Source organism: Ptiloglossa arizonensis, chromosome 7 (genome assembly GCF_051014685.1).
Source record: "Ptiloglossa arizonensis isolate GNS036 chromosome 7, iyPtiAriz1_principal, whole genome shotgun sequence".
Taxonomy (NCBI): domain Eukaryota; kingdom Metazoa; phylum Arthropoda; class Insecta; order Hymenoptera; family Colletidae; genus Ptiloglossa; species Ptiloglossa arizonensis.
The window spans coordinates 8,313,592-8,330,529 of NC_135054.1; the positions used below are offsets into that span (position 1 = coordinate 8,313,592).

At 36.9% G+C, this 16,938-nt stretch overlaps 1 protein-coding gene across 1 annotated transcript in view; it reads right to left on the reverse strand.

Annotated features, from left to right (window-relative positions):
• LOC143149630 (inactive rhomboid protein 1-like) overlaps window positions 1-16,028 on the reverse strand; it is a 56,898-nt gene extending 40,870 nt beyond the window's left edge. Inside the window, exons 1-4 of the mRNA XM_076317200.1 lie at window positions 16,000-16,028; window positions 10,322-10,660; window positions 7,587-7,773; window positions 5,793-5,882 (exon numbers count right to left, since the gene is read on the reverse strand). Coding sequence (XP_076173315.1) covers window positions 5,793-5,882; window positions 7,587-7,773; window positions 10,322-10,660; window positions 16,000-16,028 — 645 coding nt within the window. The remainder of the gene's footprint in view (window positions 1-5,792; window positions 5,883-7,586; window positions 7,774-10,321; window positions 10,661-15,999) is intronic.
• Window positions 16,029-16,938: the final 910 nt, after the last annotated feature.

Genomic DNA, 16,938 nt, shown 5'->3' on the forward strand with positions numbered 1-16,938 from the left:
AAAAAGGTAACGAACCATTGTAATTTACGAGTCACCCTGTATAATTAATGTCTGCGTGCATTTAACAGAATTCCCGAGGTATCACGGGCCATTAGGCGTGGATTTCTGGTCGGTTCAAATCAAGATCCGATCGCAAATTCTCTCCCTGCATCTGGCCCTACCCCTCAGTCATGTTCCACAACGTTAGTTATTTCGATGACCAGGCAATTCGACTTATTTAAATGCATGCTACGTCGCCATGCAAATCCATAATGGATCTTTCTACACGAGAAACGCGGCGAATCTCATTCAGGACGTTCAAAGGTGGCGCATACTTAACATTCGAGGGGAAAACACGTTTCACGCGACAAAGAATGTTTCCCTTATGAAGTGTCGATGCTCTGTAATCGTTAAGGAGTCTGATTTTCAACTCTAAATGGAACGATTTTTGTGATCTTTTTCAAAGAAAACAATTAAACGAATCAATTTCAATTTTCGTACGAATATTTACCTCGACTTTGACTAGCTACAGGAATTTTTCTCAAAGAAAACAATGAAACTGATCAATTTTGATTTTTGTAAGTACACTTATTTCTATTTTGATAAACTGCAGGAATTTTTTCAAGGACAAATTACTGATTTTCTCGAAGTGATACAATCTATAAAATAAAGTCGATTTTCACGGTTTGCATAATAATTCTCGTTTTGTAATTTTTTTTATCAGAAACAGACAAATTGGGAAGATTCTTAAACAGCATAAGTTTTGGTTTCTGTAAAAAATTTAAAAAACGACACGACATTCTAAAAACATTCAGTTTTTACATAAAATTTTGTCACTATTTTCGGCAGCGAAAACAAAATCCTTACATATAGCGAATCGATATTGTTATGGAAAATAGAAAAATATTTATAATACCTGCGAGTAAAATTACAAGTGAACGGGTTCATTTGCTCCCGAGATTTTACGTCAAAAATCTTGGAAAGAGAAACCTCTTTAAAATTAGACTTAAAGTATTGCAGCGTAACATACAGGGAGTATTATTTAACTCGAAACTAGACAAATCCTTAACGTGTCATAAAACCTACGATATAGAAAAATGTTAACATCGAACACGTATTATTTCCATGTGGAATAAAATTCTAGTTCATTCAATATTTGATTAAAAGTGTGCCATATCAATCTTTCTAATTCTATATTTTCATTTCTATCCAACCTTATCCTGCATCGTCAATTTTAAATCTTACTCAGAAATATAACTTCTTGAATCTTGGTAAATCGTCGAGAAACGTAGCGGATAAAAGCGCGGAAGTTTTTGTCGAAGTAAAGTGTCAAAGAGTGTTTACATGTTGTCCTTGTCTCCAGTTTAAATCTACTTTCTTTGTCTGTTCGTTCTTAGCTTATGTTCACAGCCCGATGTGAAGTATCATTCTCCTTTGGAAGTCGGACGTGAGATTTGCTTGCTGGAAACAGTCTTAAAAGCAGGAGGGAAGAAGACTAGTTCTGCACTTTGCGAATCTAACTCGTTACGTGTTACAGATTATGTAATTGACTGAAATTCAAACATTTGCCCTCGACGTTTCTGTAAAAACGGTCGCGTGAAACTCGAGATCCCGGTGTCGCGATAACAGTCAAATCTGAAATAGGAAATTTTAATTTTCCAAAATATTATTTATCCCTTCTCCTTACTCCCTTCAGTATATACCATGTTTTTGTGTTCCCGACTCGTATTTTCTCGCCCTGTTTACGATAAACACACTCGTTGACTAAAAATAAATAAAAAGTGTTATCGTATATCTTCCGTATAGTTTCTTTTAATTTGAATCTCATTTAAAACTTATAAGAAGTTAAGTAACTCGGTGGTAAACTTTCCGGTGATATTTTTCTTCGTAGAAACACGAAAATAGAAGAGACAGATTATTTCCTTCGTAGTTTCGATTTTACGAACGATATGAAAATAAATGAGCGATATCGTATGATATTTTTAAATCCCCTGGAACAGTTTTCATCAGCCCTTCCTTCGCGAAAGAAAAGAAGTTTCTTGTTTCCAACGCGACTATTAATTTTAAGCGTTTCATTTATTCGACTTCTGGAAGCACGTCTGTTCGTATCTCCGTGAGAGTATCTAAGATGGAGTTCGAAACAAAGTCAAAAAACTAATTAAGCGAGGAGATACGAGATAACTCCGAGCCAGTTCCAGAGATGAAAATTCACCAGAATCCTGCAAGAAGTTATGGAGAACGAGATTGTTTTACTCAATGGAAACCTGTTGTGTACTTTGAACGTGGTAGTAATAAAAGACCGAGGCTTAACTCGACAGAAAGTCTGTCGTAAAATCAAGCATAATTGAACGCACTGTTATTCCGTAATCTATAATCATTTCAGCAGCCTCGCGTTATTATTCGTAATTCTGATGTCCGAAGAAATTATGAACTTTCCGCTCCTCGGGCTAATTTGTATTAATGAAAAAACTTCCAACCGGTGCAAAGTTTACGAAACGTTTAACTTTAAAATTTCATTCGCCTAAACGTTTATTAGAACGTTACAGAAACTTCCGCGATTGGACATTTTAATTTAAAAGCTTCCGGTTAAATTTCTGCTTCGTCGATCGGAAATCTTTCCTAAATAATAATTCAAAACTCGCGATCCGATAAAATTCCGCGAAACGCTACGAAATATTTTGCGCGTCTGTTTCGAACTGTAACTGGGATTAATTGAATAATTTCATATTCGAATATTTTGTAGGTATTCGAATGCACGAATAAATTTCGAGCATTATTACTGAGCTACTTACAACGACAAAATGTACACACGTTAGTTTTTCGCAATAAGGTACAAGTATTATACGGTGAATATCGATAATAAAATATCTTAAATGGAAAACAATGTGGAAAAGAAGGTCGAATTTAAAGAATTTTGGGTTATAATCCACGTTAAATTATTCAAATACTATAAATAACGAAATACAGAAATTCTCGTTTAAATTTAACTATTCACATAAATTGGGGGTTGACGTTGAAATTATCGCGTAGAAAGTAGCTATTGCAGGAAATGTCTCGCGGTCTTCGACAAGGAAAGAGAATAAACATAGTGAAAGTAAACGAGGAAGAAATAGAGTGCCGAGTAGTGATGGTCGATCTCGAACATTTCAAAGGAACGCTCCACGCATTACAATGAACCGTCCAATTATAAAAATTCAAACTTTTAATTTCTTTGCTTTATCTCTGTAATAACGGTGTTAGTGGATCGAAAAGGTTCTTGTGATTAAAATTAGTCCAAATACGAGGTAATTCGGATGAACTTTACTCTTAATGAATTTAAATTTCCCAGATTGCGAAAATAATAGAACAGTGGTAACATTTTTCCAATTTATGCCGTGTTTGAACTCATTTTAATCGGGAGAACCTCAGCAATCTGTTGAAGCCATTATTATAAAGATAAAGTGGAAAATGTAGAAATTACAATTTTTGTAATTGGGGAATGGTTGGGATAGATTATCGATATTTAAACGAGCGTTACTGTACTCGATTAATTCGCAAACTGTAACATACATATGTATGCATCCTATTAATATTAACTTACTTTTTACTCCTTTATCGATCCTCTGATAAATTATGTTTGCAAGAAGTTGAAATTATTCCATTTGAAACTTCCACATTATACATCCTTGATACATTTTATCACGATTATTAATTAATTATCGTACAACGACTACAATTTTAACTCTTGGACCTGACAAATTTTGCACAAGTCAAATTTCATGATATTTTTACCCCTAGAATCTTCTCTGCTGTAAACAAATTTTTTGTACAACTTCCTCCGTCAAGTGGCATTATTTATCGAAGAGAAACCAAGATCGAAACGTATAATAAAGTACACACTCGAGTGTGCATTTTCGCACCGCACGGTCGTTAGCAATCAATTTCGCCATTTGACAATAATCATCCCCGATTTACTAATTCGAAATACGCTCGTCGAATATTTGAACACAGAGGAACTCGAAAAGTGTTCGGTGTTCGAGTTACCGTAGACTTCGAGGCGTCGCGAAAATAAATGAATTCCAGGTCTCTCAAAGGCCTCCGGCGCGATCGAATCAGTCGCAGCCTCGTTATCTCGAAATTCCATGAAATTCCTAATCAACGCGGATCGGTTATCGTAATTAACGCACGTTCGAAATTAGTAACTAACCGGCGCGACTTCGCCAAATATCAAAGCTACCCTGGCGCGCAACGATGCCCGAAAACCGGAAGAGGTTTACCGCTACCTCGTTAGCTTAATGATCGTACAGACTTCCGTCGAAACGTACAACTTAACTCGAAGGAAACTTAGTCTCCCTGCCAAACACTTCGTCGACGAGCGATAACGAAACGCTGATTAACTGGCTACTCGTTCAATTTGATTCCCATCGGTAATGGCGGGAAATGAAACGCGAGGAGCTCGTCGTGTCGTTTCCTGTAGACGTGCGACGGAAACTTAACCATCCGGCGTCTGGATACAATTCTTTCTTTCCGGAATTGTCGATCAACGCCAACTCTCACGCGTCTTTTACAACGAGTATGAATTTTCACGCTCGTGTACAGAGTGGACCATTTAAACGGGAACACTTAAATACGTATGTCCGTTATTTATGGTCCTATGAAAAACCTTTTCGGTCTACAAAGTTGCACGGTTGGAAGGCGCACGTGTAACGGTAGTATTATTCTTTAAGGTTATTTTTTTGCGGAAATTTAAGGTCGTCGATATTTTTTTACAATCTATAGTATTTTTTCTACGTGTTTGTGGAGCGTGAAAAGAAACAGATCAATGGATTTTATGGAAATAATTATAATAGTAGTTTTTAGTGACTCAACCTGTGGGCAGGGTGTTTACGAACAAGTGACGTTTGAAATAGTGCTTCAGTTATTAATATTACGAGATAAAGGTGCAAGGATAATTTTTGCCTCGAGTATTTGATCTTTTGCCTCAAAGATATCTCGTCAAAGAAATGTAGTAATGTACACTTCAAGAAATGAAGTTGATCTTAAAATTATCTACAAGTTGAAAAGTAAAAATGTAATTTTTAATTCGTTAGATTCTATCCAGAAAATGGAAAAATAGTCTCTGTACCTTTGTCTCGTAAAATGCAGTAGTATAGGTGTTATTTCAAACGACACATCTGTGTAGACAGATCAGATACATATATTTACATTCTTATCAACTATTAATAGTTATTAGCGACTTATCTTACTTTCACTACAGCTCATGTGATAGATTTTTTATTCTAAAGGAATTCAATCATTTTCTGATTGTTTTTCGTCATTTTTAACGGTACCTTTATACTCGAATTTAGTTCGAGAATTCTTTGTTATTTTTAAGTAACATTCACCGACAAAAGTTAAGAAACTCTAGAAATGCACGATAATAATAAACAGTTGAGTCCTCCAGGAAAACTGTATATATTAGATTGTCGTAGAAAATATATTACAATTATTATAACATTGTTTTATTTGATATTCAATCCGAGCGTGTGTTTTACGCGCTCGTGCCTACCTCGAAGACCTAATCAGACACGACTAACATGGGTAAGGGATTGGAACACGCTCCAATCAGCGTATCCCGTGTTTTATTCGATTCGTAAAATCGTCCTTCTCTAAAAATTAAAAATCGAAACGAATCGCGTATCACCGTGTTAAAAATATCTGCACCTCTATCGCGTAGGTATACCGAAAATATTTGAAGTTTAATCAGGACTCGATCAAAGTTACAATCTCTCGTGTACACGTTGTTAATTGTACACTACGAAAATGACTTATATCGTGAAAACGAAAGAACTCACCTCGACGACGTAATGAAGACCCGAAAGCGTCATTCTAGCCACAGAATCTTTCCGTCTCACTGGTTGCTGCCATCTTCTCAATGTTACACCCTGTCGGAAACAACTTTTATTAATTACGACCGAAACGTTCGTCGACAATACAAATTTCTCGAACAATGAAGCAGTAGAAACGCTTGAAAAATATATTCCTTAGAATTCCACGAGTTGTAAAGGATCTGGTTCCAATTCATCGAATTAGATTCAATCGGACGGAAACGTTGGTTGAAGTTACCTCTCCAAAGGCAAGTTACTTCAAATATTTGTCTGCGATAAGTTGCTCGATAAATTTTGTCGTTCGATAAGAAATTAAGTTCTTAGGTTCATCGTTTTATTTTTCTAAAGATGGTACTGCCTTTGATGAACATGTGTGAAGTTCGTACATCGAGTCGACTCGTTCGTATATTTACAGTTGTTCAAAGTAAAAGTGTCGTAGTATTTTTTTTTTTTTACAATGAAGAAAACAACGAAACTTATCGAACAACTTGGTACATCGAACAAAGATAATTTCATTCGTACGTTGTTCGTAATAATCTCGTAAAGATTCAAACGATTGACTGTGTGTCGTAAAATAGTCATTTGGTGGTGCAGTTTTTCGCAAGGCCACTGCCAAACTTACAGGAATTGTCACGAAAAGTGAACAGAGGCGTACTTCATCCTCTATTACGAAACTTCGCGAAGTGTGTCGCATTTCCGTCCTGAAGAAGTTTTAATGGAAACTGCACCGATAACTCGATATTTGAGCGGAATACGTGCGCTCCAGGCGAATCGAGAACCGGTCTAACATTATTTCACCAAGTCCCGAATATGTTGTCGATCGTTTGCCCTTTGAAGAATTTCACGATTACAATATCTAAATAATTCTTGTTAATATATCGGATGAAGGGTAGGTAACGATTTCTTCCTTGTTTCGGAACAACAAGAATTACAAACGGTATGGAAATTTTATTTAATAATAACATTTCTTCTCTTGTCACAGAGCTCTCGGATATGCTCAAGAAAATATAAATACGAATGGACATGTACAAATATTGCTTTCAACAACTACGATCAAAGAGGGCTCTATAAAGACTAATAAATCACGTTTCAGTACTATTTATAATTTTTGTCACTAAAAAATACCAATAAGAAAACAGCCTTCCCTCTACATGATAAATTTATCGAATAAGAGCAAATGGTTATTATACACGTTTCGTGTCCTACATTCAATTATAAACAATTCTTATTAATTCTACAATCTACCGAATGGTAACTTTCGTTACGTATACCTCGGTTTATATTAATCGACAAGTAACCAAGATGAAATATTTTTATCGAGGGCGGCAATTAACCATATCCCCTGAAATTCAAAATTCCGACGGTAAGAACAAAGATACACGTAAACAAAGATATACACTCGGATTCACGTAATATAAAAATAGTTCCAGGGAAAATACACCGTTCGCAGGATGTGGAACTTCTGCTGGAACCATTTTTAGAACAAACTTTGTGCTTTCACGAGAATTATCTCATTATATTCCCCGCGAGTTAATTCGTAATTCCGTGATATTTTAAAACATACCCGAGTTTAACGAACTCCGTATATCCAACTTCATTACTTCCGGCACAAAGTGCCGACAATGTTTCGCTCTTATTTCGAAGAAAATGCGTAGAAATTACTAGCATCCGGAATGAAAATATCCGAGAGGTAACGTTTTCTTAAAATTTGTCAAACGTTTCGCTACCGAAACGCTACGGGTTAATAACCAGAGAATTTACCTCCGGCACATCCGTGGTATCTGGCACGTCCCTTGTAATATCAGGATCCGGTGGTCTGTGTTCCGGAACAAGGGCGCCGTACTTCCTCGATGCCATTCTCCGTCTTCGATCCAGCCATCTTTGTCTCTCCACAGTTTCAGACTCTTCGTCCACGCCAAAGAATTGCGCCGTTTCGCGTCTGATGTAGCTGGAACAGAAAATAAAGTACCGTTCGTGTAGCTCGCTCGAGGAAATCGCATTTTCGCTGCATTATTTCATTGGAAAACAGACAGGGGTGGAAAACTCGGCGCGCTTCGAATTAATTCGGTGACCGTACGGTACGATCGAAGATTGGAAAACGCGCAGAATGATAATTCTCTGTTAGAGAAACTTGTAAACTATGATTTACAAGTTTGTAAGTAGAATAATTCATAATTGAAACGACGAGTTCGATCGTTGAAGATATCGAAAGGATCGGTCAATTGAATAGTAAATTTGATATTTCAAGGATTGCGAAGTGTGCGGTTGAAAATTTTAGACCACTTACTGGTTTTAATGAAACTTTGAGTAGTTGTCGTGGATTGTGAATTTGGGCATACTTTGATACCTGATGCAATTCTAGGTACACGTTTAATGTTAGCTGTTTGGCAAGGGAATTATTAGGTCGTTAATTTAATTATTTCGATTAGGTAAAACTGTATTCGAAACCTTGGCAGTATGACCGGTAATTATGGTTATGGATCGGTTTCGATGCTTAGGTCTTTCAATATACTCGAAGTACAAAAATCCAATATATCTTATTCCAGTAAAAATTGGATATTATTGCAATAAAGACTGCGAGAAAATTTTTCAGAAGAATGTCAAAATGAAATCAATCTGAAGAATACAAATACTGTTTTATTGTTCGGTAAGCTTTCTAAAATAGTAGATTGTGTAATTTTACATGTATTGAAACATTAAACGAGACATTATTCCTTTAAATTTCTCAGAGATTGCACAATGTTTTTCAGACTTGTGTAAAATGTCCCGACTGCAGATGTGCAACTGTCTTTAGACTTTTGGATGCAAATATATGTAGATACTATGAATTGAACCAATCTAGGCTGTTGATATATGCATGTATGTATCCTTCAAAAGTCTATAATTTGAAAGTAGTTGTCGTCTACAGCTTGATTAACATAATGTGAATATGACCGGGTAAATGTAATTATTTTTGGGGCACGCACGGAATTCAAAGTTCGAAATAGTTCATAAACAAGACACGATGACACGAGACATTTCAACGAAAATGATACAGTATGTCATATGGTAGCTACTAATGCGAACAAAACTTTTATATTTCTTAATGCATCTTTATGATAATATTATCAATATTCATGGGTTGCTGAAGTTTTCTCGTTAGAAATAAATCCAAACACGACTTCTCTCGCACTAGCTTTTGTTTCTAATTGGAAGCTTTCCAGAAATGAGTCCAATTTGGTATAATTAAAAACTAGTCCAATTAAGGTCGCGTGTGGACTTACTTAGATACGAAAAACTTCATCGGTTCATCGGTAATAGACTTATGAAGATATACTTGAGAATATAGAATCGAAAATTTGTATCAGTAAGTGATCTTCAAACCCACGTGTTATGCCTTATCGTTCTCACCAATGTAAACAAAAACGGTATTGGTGATATCTCCGTATCAATTATCAGGGAAGAAATTCAATCAGTTACACGAGACACAGTAGTATAGCAATTCAAAATTAGAGAAACATTAGTTGTTATCTTCTTTTTAAACTATAAAACTATTCGATTATCTGAGCTATCCTGCCTTCCAACTAGTTTTAATAATTATGATTACCGTAGGTACTATCGAAAGAACTGATCGTCAATAGATTCTGTCTTTCCAAATTTAGTTTTCGAAAGAGATTACTAAATTATCACCAACTATTTTTTTTTATTATAAAACTGTTCTATTATCTAAGCCATCCTACCTCCCAACCAATTTCAATAATTAAAATTCTGCCATAGGTACTATTAATAAAAGCGAATGTCGATAGATTCTTTCTTTCCAAATTTAGTATTCGAAAGAGATTACCAGAACTTTCCAGGTATGAGAACTATTGTTCGTCCAACGAGACGAGATATCGAATACGACCAATCGAATCGGGCCAACCTTACAATAGTCGAACCCAATGATTACGTACAACATTTTTTCAAAACTTCATTGTTCTTCTTTTGTAATTTAAATTACTTGACTTAAAATTAAATGACTTGTATAATCAACGGCACACATAACAAAGAAACTATGTTCTCGATAATCACTTCTCAAAGAAATATAAGAATAATAACGGAATAAATCGGACAAAATAATTCTCCGTTATTAAAAGTTTATTTTGAATCACTTTTCAAACCACTACTATTACTACTGCGACCAACACTATCGACCGAATAATGTTCGTTTCGTTTAAAAAAGATCGAACCGTTCTCAACAAACCGTTCAACTTGAAGAAAATCGAACGTTTCGAATTGAGCCAAGCAACTCGAGAGAAAATGTGCAGTGTGAATTCCGAAAGTTCTTTCGAACCGTTCGGTTTATTATGAGACCAGAGAGAAAACCCTCTACAACCGGATGAGAAACGTTCCCAGAGCTCAAGAAAATAGACCAATAGCTACAAACCGTTCCACTAATCACACAAGCGTTAAACATTGGTATCTCGTCTCTTCGGATGGACTACACGTTTGACGAAAATATGAAAAAGTGAACTTACTTCCTGATAGCCTCGGTGCGGCTCATGTTTCTCCTCAACCTGGGTCTTTGGGAGCCAGGGGTGCTGGCAGAACTGGTCACCTGAACAAGTGGCCTCGGTGCTGTAGGCGCTGACACGCTTCTCGTGATGCTGGGTCCTGTTCCTGTGCAAGCAACGGTGCCAGCTGTGACCAGCGGCACGGTTGCTGTCGTCGTGATCGGCGTAGCTGTTGCTGCATCCGTAGGCGCCGGACCAGAACTGCCCACCGGGTACAAACTGATGCTCTGGCTGTTCTCTCCATCGGGACCATTCGAGGAAACCGTCGACGTACCGGTTGTACCGGATCCCGGCGATGGTTGCCTGCAAAATTTACGATAAACCGTCAGTTTGGTAACGCAATGTAGTCGGTGGATAGATAGATAAATTAACAGCGAATACGGCTTGTTATTACTATGTTATTAGTATGTTACATAACAAGCGTTAATTAAACGCATTGTATCCGTTTCGATCGTGATACATTCCCGTACTCTTCGTTAAAGTAATTCGAACTCTATCTAATCATTTTCTATTCTGTATATATAGAGAATGTAACGCAAAGGTGAGGTAATATTACGCGACAATATTAATGGAATTTGTAAGGGGGAGAGGGAATGGTAAGAAATGTACGACGCGATACAAACTGATATTTACATTTTTTCGTGTCACAACGAAAACATCTTGGACACGTGACAAAGAATTATGCGCGTAAAATAATGTTTCAACTGGTTCCATTTAGAATTTAACTTAGGTCAGATTCCGAGTAGGAGATCCGTACAGTAAATTTGTACAAAATAATGTTGCAATTGGTACAATTAAGAATCTAACCTATCTTAGGCATAATTTTACCTACATACACAATGCTTTCATTGTACGAACATTGCGCATCTAACTTGTGATTCTTTCCTATAATATAATATTATTAATACTGTCCTAGAACGTTAATTTACCCTTGTATCATAATTTCTGTCTCAAATTCCATCGAAATTGTACACTTCAACGAAAAGGAATAAAACAAATTACGTAAAAAATTTCAACTAAATTTGAACAATATTTCCCGCTAGGTGTACAATCTCTGGATAATTTATTCTTTGAATTCAACAAGCTTTACTCCGCAAGCTTTATTCTTACCAAAGTGCCTCGAACCACACATCCCGTCGACAAATGAACCGTTTCTTTGCGAAACAAAATACACGGTTCCTCGATCGGTGTGCAAACGCGGGGAGTTTCGAAAAACGTATCGTCAATGGGGTTACGGTGAACATATTCACGTAGAGACGCAATTTCGTAGCGTTCTGGGGCTCGAGGCCCGGTCGAAAACGGATCGTCGGGTCACGGCACCGAATTTTAGCGCAACGAGGTTGGCTCCGTCGCCCCCTATCTCGACTCTTTCAGTCAGGATCGTGTGGAAATTATGAAAAAAAAATCCAAGCTGCACAAGTCGGGGACGTGGGGGGCGAAACGCGTTAAAGAGGTCCTTTTCTCTCGCGGTCAGATCGGAAATCGCGGCAACGGTGAAACGTTTCCGGCTGAATGTCCGCCCGGTTATAAACTCGGCGGCGTAATCCCGCCACGGCAAAGGAGACGAGAGGAAACTATAAGCTCTGTCCACGCTGGTCGAAAGCTCCGAGAGTAGCCGAAAGTGGCGACTTAGAGGCACCGTGTGTACAGGATCCCTATGGAGCGCGGCAAACTTTTCAATTTTATCTGCCTCTCATCTATTCATGACTCGCCGGTTTCGTGTCCCGGCATTCTTTTACGGGATTTCTCTGGAAACCGGGAGAAAGGGTGAACGGGTGGAGAGACTGCGCGTGGACCCGACGGGCTTCGACAACAATCGGGTACCCCGGTTCCGGAAGTCCAATAAGTGTAATTCTGGAGAGAACCTACGAAAAGGGAGAGCGCAACCCCTTTTGCCGCGAGAGGAACTTCTTGCCGATTGCAAGTTACGCGACAAGTGCCCTTTTTCCTCGAGTAACTCTTTTCGTAGATTGCGTCACTCAGCGGGGAAAAATTGCAAAGTTTCCTGCAGCGAAGCGTACCGATTCCTTTTTTCTATGGTTTATTTTTTATTTTTTTTTTTTTTGTGCGCGCGAAGGGTACACTCGTCGAACGTAAAATCGTGAAGGTGGAAACGAATGAGAAACCAGGTTTCGGTGAAATTTGGAGGGTGAAAGTGTACACACGTGTCGTTTTTTCGAAGGAGATAACGAGTGGAGGACCAGAGAGAGGGAATATCATCTCTCTTGAACAGGTGAAATTTTATAGATATTCGATGATAATAACGACAACGGGAAAATACTTTACTTGGATATGAAATTAATTCGTTTGCTTAAAATCCATTGGTTCAACGAGCTGGATAAATTATAATTTAGATTATATATTTTTGTACGTTATAGAATTTTGAAGGCTTCAATCGAACAGTCAAACACGCGGAATAAACATTTTTACGGTGCGACTTGCAATCTTAATATTACTTTGGAAGCAACAAGGAGCAAATCTTACTATACTTGTGTAGGTAAATCTCCCCCAAGTGTCTTGCTTTCGAGACACCGAGGCGTTGAATTAAATAAACTATTTTCACGGGGTAACTTCGGATAAAACGATACACGAGCTACGACGACTCCATACAAACTAACGCCAATTGTAAAGTTCTATCTTTGTTTTCCAATACCTATTTCCGGTCGTGTCGCATTCTATTTACCTGTTTTCTGCTACCCAGCCATTCTTTATTAAATATCTAACCTACCGAGGTACAATTCGACGTTTTCTTTCCGCTATTTTCTTATCTACGTTCCTTTCTTCGATCACAGATTCTAAAGCGAATTAATCAACACAAATGTCAACGTTATTAAAACTGGATAAAGAAAATATGTCCGGTGTTAATTACGCAGCCTTAATTAAAGCAGCAAACATTTACGTAACCTGGTTGATTATCGTTAATCGCGATTTAAAGACTATAATGCATATCGATTTACGATTAAGTACAGTATGTTGTATTTGTGTTGAATAAATCATCCATTAAAGGAAAAAGAACCGAAAGATTTCTATTCTTTCTTTTCTATTCTAAAATTTAAGACACACTCGATTCAATATTTAATTTTATCTTTCTCGATGCCGTTTTGCATTCTGTATTCGTAGGTTTGGTTAAACATTCGGCTCCAGGTATAACTTCGTATTTCGATGCAAAGTTGAAACTTTATTCCACGATAGAATAAAAATGATGCAATCGTAGACTCACGTGATCAAATTGCTTCGACTTTCGTACATGTGTACTTAGCAAAATTACGCGCCTTTGATTTCGCTCGTTAACCCGTTCAATATTTGTCTGGAATTTATAGCGATTTCTGTGTAACTTCTGTCTTTCAGACCTCGTCCATGCAGCTTCAACTTGTTAACAAACATTGAAAGCTTTACAATGCAATTACACGGAGTTACGTGCCGTAACCGTATACAGTGAACTGAGAATTACTCGAAGCAGTGCAACTATGGATTTTTGGATTTTCGACAAATTAAACTTTTCATTAAACGCTACGAGTAAATTCATGTAAAACTTGCGAGAGACAAAATTCACGGTATTACATTTACGTAACTTCTACACCGATGTATATTTATAGGACTACATATTCATAATACGAAAGAAAAAGCATTGCTCAAAATAATTAAACAATCACCTACACGATTTTAACACTCGATGAAGTATTCGATACGACATTGGTAAAAATATTAGCGAATTACACACACAATATTTTGTCCTAGTTTTAAACAGAATACTAGGTTGTTCGATAAGTTTCGTCGTTCGATAGTGTTCGATATAGTACTGTTCGTACTGTACTGTCCAATAAGTTTTAACGAACGACAAAATTGATCGAACAACCTGTTATACAATATTTCTCCAAATCGAATGATTTTCTCGCGAAACTGAAAACACTACTTGCACGAGAAGTCGTTGCTCGAAATCTTGACCTAGCGTTTCACCGAAATGAAACTAACGTCGACAATTAGTACGAAGGAATGAAACGAATGCAGGTTGGAAACCAGGTGCGCCGAAAAATAAGTGGAGCGCAGAATCGGTGATCTCCGCGAACGTCAAAGATGGATTCCAGACAGAAACAATGAGACGACGACAAACAGAGACATAATTGTGTCTCGCGACAATAAAACTCTAATATCCGGCAGCGGGAACGAGGTGCACGCGATGCACGGTTCGGTTTTCCAAGCGAGAATGTGGAACGTACGAATGGAGAGCAAAAAGCGGAAGGAAATTGGCGGTCGGTCGGCGAGTTTTCCCGCAAATTCTCTTTTCTGTCGTTGAAAAATGCGCCTCGCTGTCCTTCTGTATTTAGATTCTTTTTCCAACGGTCCTGGTAATTTTCCCTTCGCGGAAAGAGGACCGCCATTGGGCGAATTCTCAACCTACGAGCGACACATCGAACAATTTAACGTCGGTTTCGTCGAAAACGAAATAACCACGGGCAACGATACCTCGAATACCGGGAATCGGGGCCAGGTCAATTTTGACCCGTTCAATTTTCTGTCACAATCGAGGTGAATATTGTTTTACATTGTTTCTGTAACTATGTGTCGCGTCGATCACTTTTCAGTATTCGATCGAACGATAATATACAGTACGATCGCTAAAAGTATATATATTTTAGAGATTAATCATCGAGACACTCTTGTGGGTCCTTGTTACGCAGTTGCTCGTTCTTAACCTTCAGTAACGTTCTATAAGCGTATATTTACATTTTTCTTCATTTAATGTAACTTTAAAACAATATGACTAAAATTGTATCTGTTTATGAAAGGTATTCTTTATAAATTCTTGAACCAACATGGATACACTTGAAAGATTGGTTTTATTAGAATTCACCTTTCATTTTCGTCAATGTTTTATTATAATTCTCTTTATAAAAGCTGAAACTAATTTGGTTTGTACAAGATTTATAAACGCTCGTCTCTTTTTCTGTAGTTATTATAACGCAAGCCACAAATTGAACGCGATCTGTAGATCTCGTATTTCTTCTTAACAAAATTCTTAATTAATTGTAATTTTCAAAATAATTACTCCCGTTTTACCATCACTTGTGATTCTCATATTATGCGAGCAACTGATCGTCCAATGACGTTTATTGACACAGGTGCAACGCAACATAGCATTTCGGTAATAGCATTGTAATTCCTGCATTTGAGATACAATTGTTACAACGCTTTCAGACAATAGAACCAGGTTGACTGCCGCAGGTGAGAACGATTCCCAATGCGCGTCGGGTCGAATTTTATTTACCAATGAAAATGAAAATTGATGTATTTTTCATTGTATCCCCACAAGAACATTATCAACGAATTGGTGAGAAACACGACACTATTATGTCACACTATCTTTAATAATATATAATTGAACGTTTTTCGAAAATAAATCGAACGACACAAGTATAATTAAAAATAGTTCAAATGGGATCATGATCGAACGCATTTTCATCGGTAAAACGTTGTCAATTTATTGATTATAAATATACAACGAATCTTGCCTTATTCTACTACTATACGTCATTTATTTCCTCGTTATGGCGAAAGAAGTTGTTAAATAGAAATATATTAATATATGAGAAAGTATGATGCACGAAGAGGTAAATAGCAAGTGGATCGTTGAAACAAATTACCCATGTGTTTCCACAATAATAGTAGCCATCGTTAGTTTGCTCTAAATAGCTTCCATCGTAAACTGCAGCCTTAAACTCGTGGATGAACTTTTATTCATGATAGAGGAACATTATGAATATGGGACAATGATTATCCGGATAAAATAGTTTCGTTCGAATAATTATCTAGATAAATAACTGGTGGAAGTGGTCGCACGTAAATTCAATAAAACGAACGAGTCAAGTGGAGTTCTGAACAAACGTATATTTCAAATTACGTTTCCCTTCTATGAGCTGATATCATTTTCAGTGTTTTGCGAACAACGACTAAAGAACAAATATATGTTTGTTTCATACTACACTTGTGTTCTTTTTCGGATAAAGATTTGCTCGAAATTATTCGAAAAGTTAGCAACTTTAACAGGCCACACTCATCGTTTTACCTGTATCGAACTACATAAAGTAAATACAGAGGTGGAACACAACCTCTAATAATGCTAAAAATGTCTCGATTAGGTACGTATTAAGTACTTTGGTATGTACAGTGGGCTATCGAATTATTACGAATACTTTGAAACTACTCCTTGTTTGAAATTTGATCAAGAATGGAATTGGAAATGCATTTAAATGCATTGCAACATCTTGCATCTATTTTAAATCTTTTGCAATAAAAAGAAAAATGTATGCCAATATTTGGTCACGCTACCTTGCTCATTTATAATTATCTAATCACGTCTCCGCATGCTTTTGATATTTATATAGATATAACTTCGCTAATCAATTGATTTCTATCGCATATGAACGCAAAGACCGTTGTGATCATATATTCATCACATGTACACATGTTTCGTTATTACAAAAGCTTTAAAATAATCGTAATATGTTATAAATATAACAGTGCATTGAAAATGGAACTGTAAGTGCATTTTCAATTTCATTATTGCCAATACGTCGAATAAG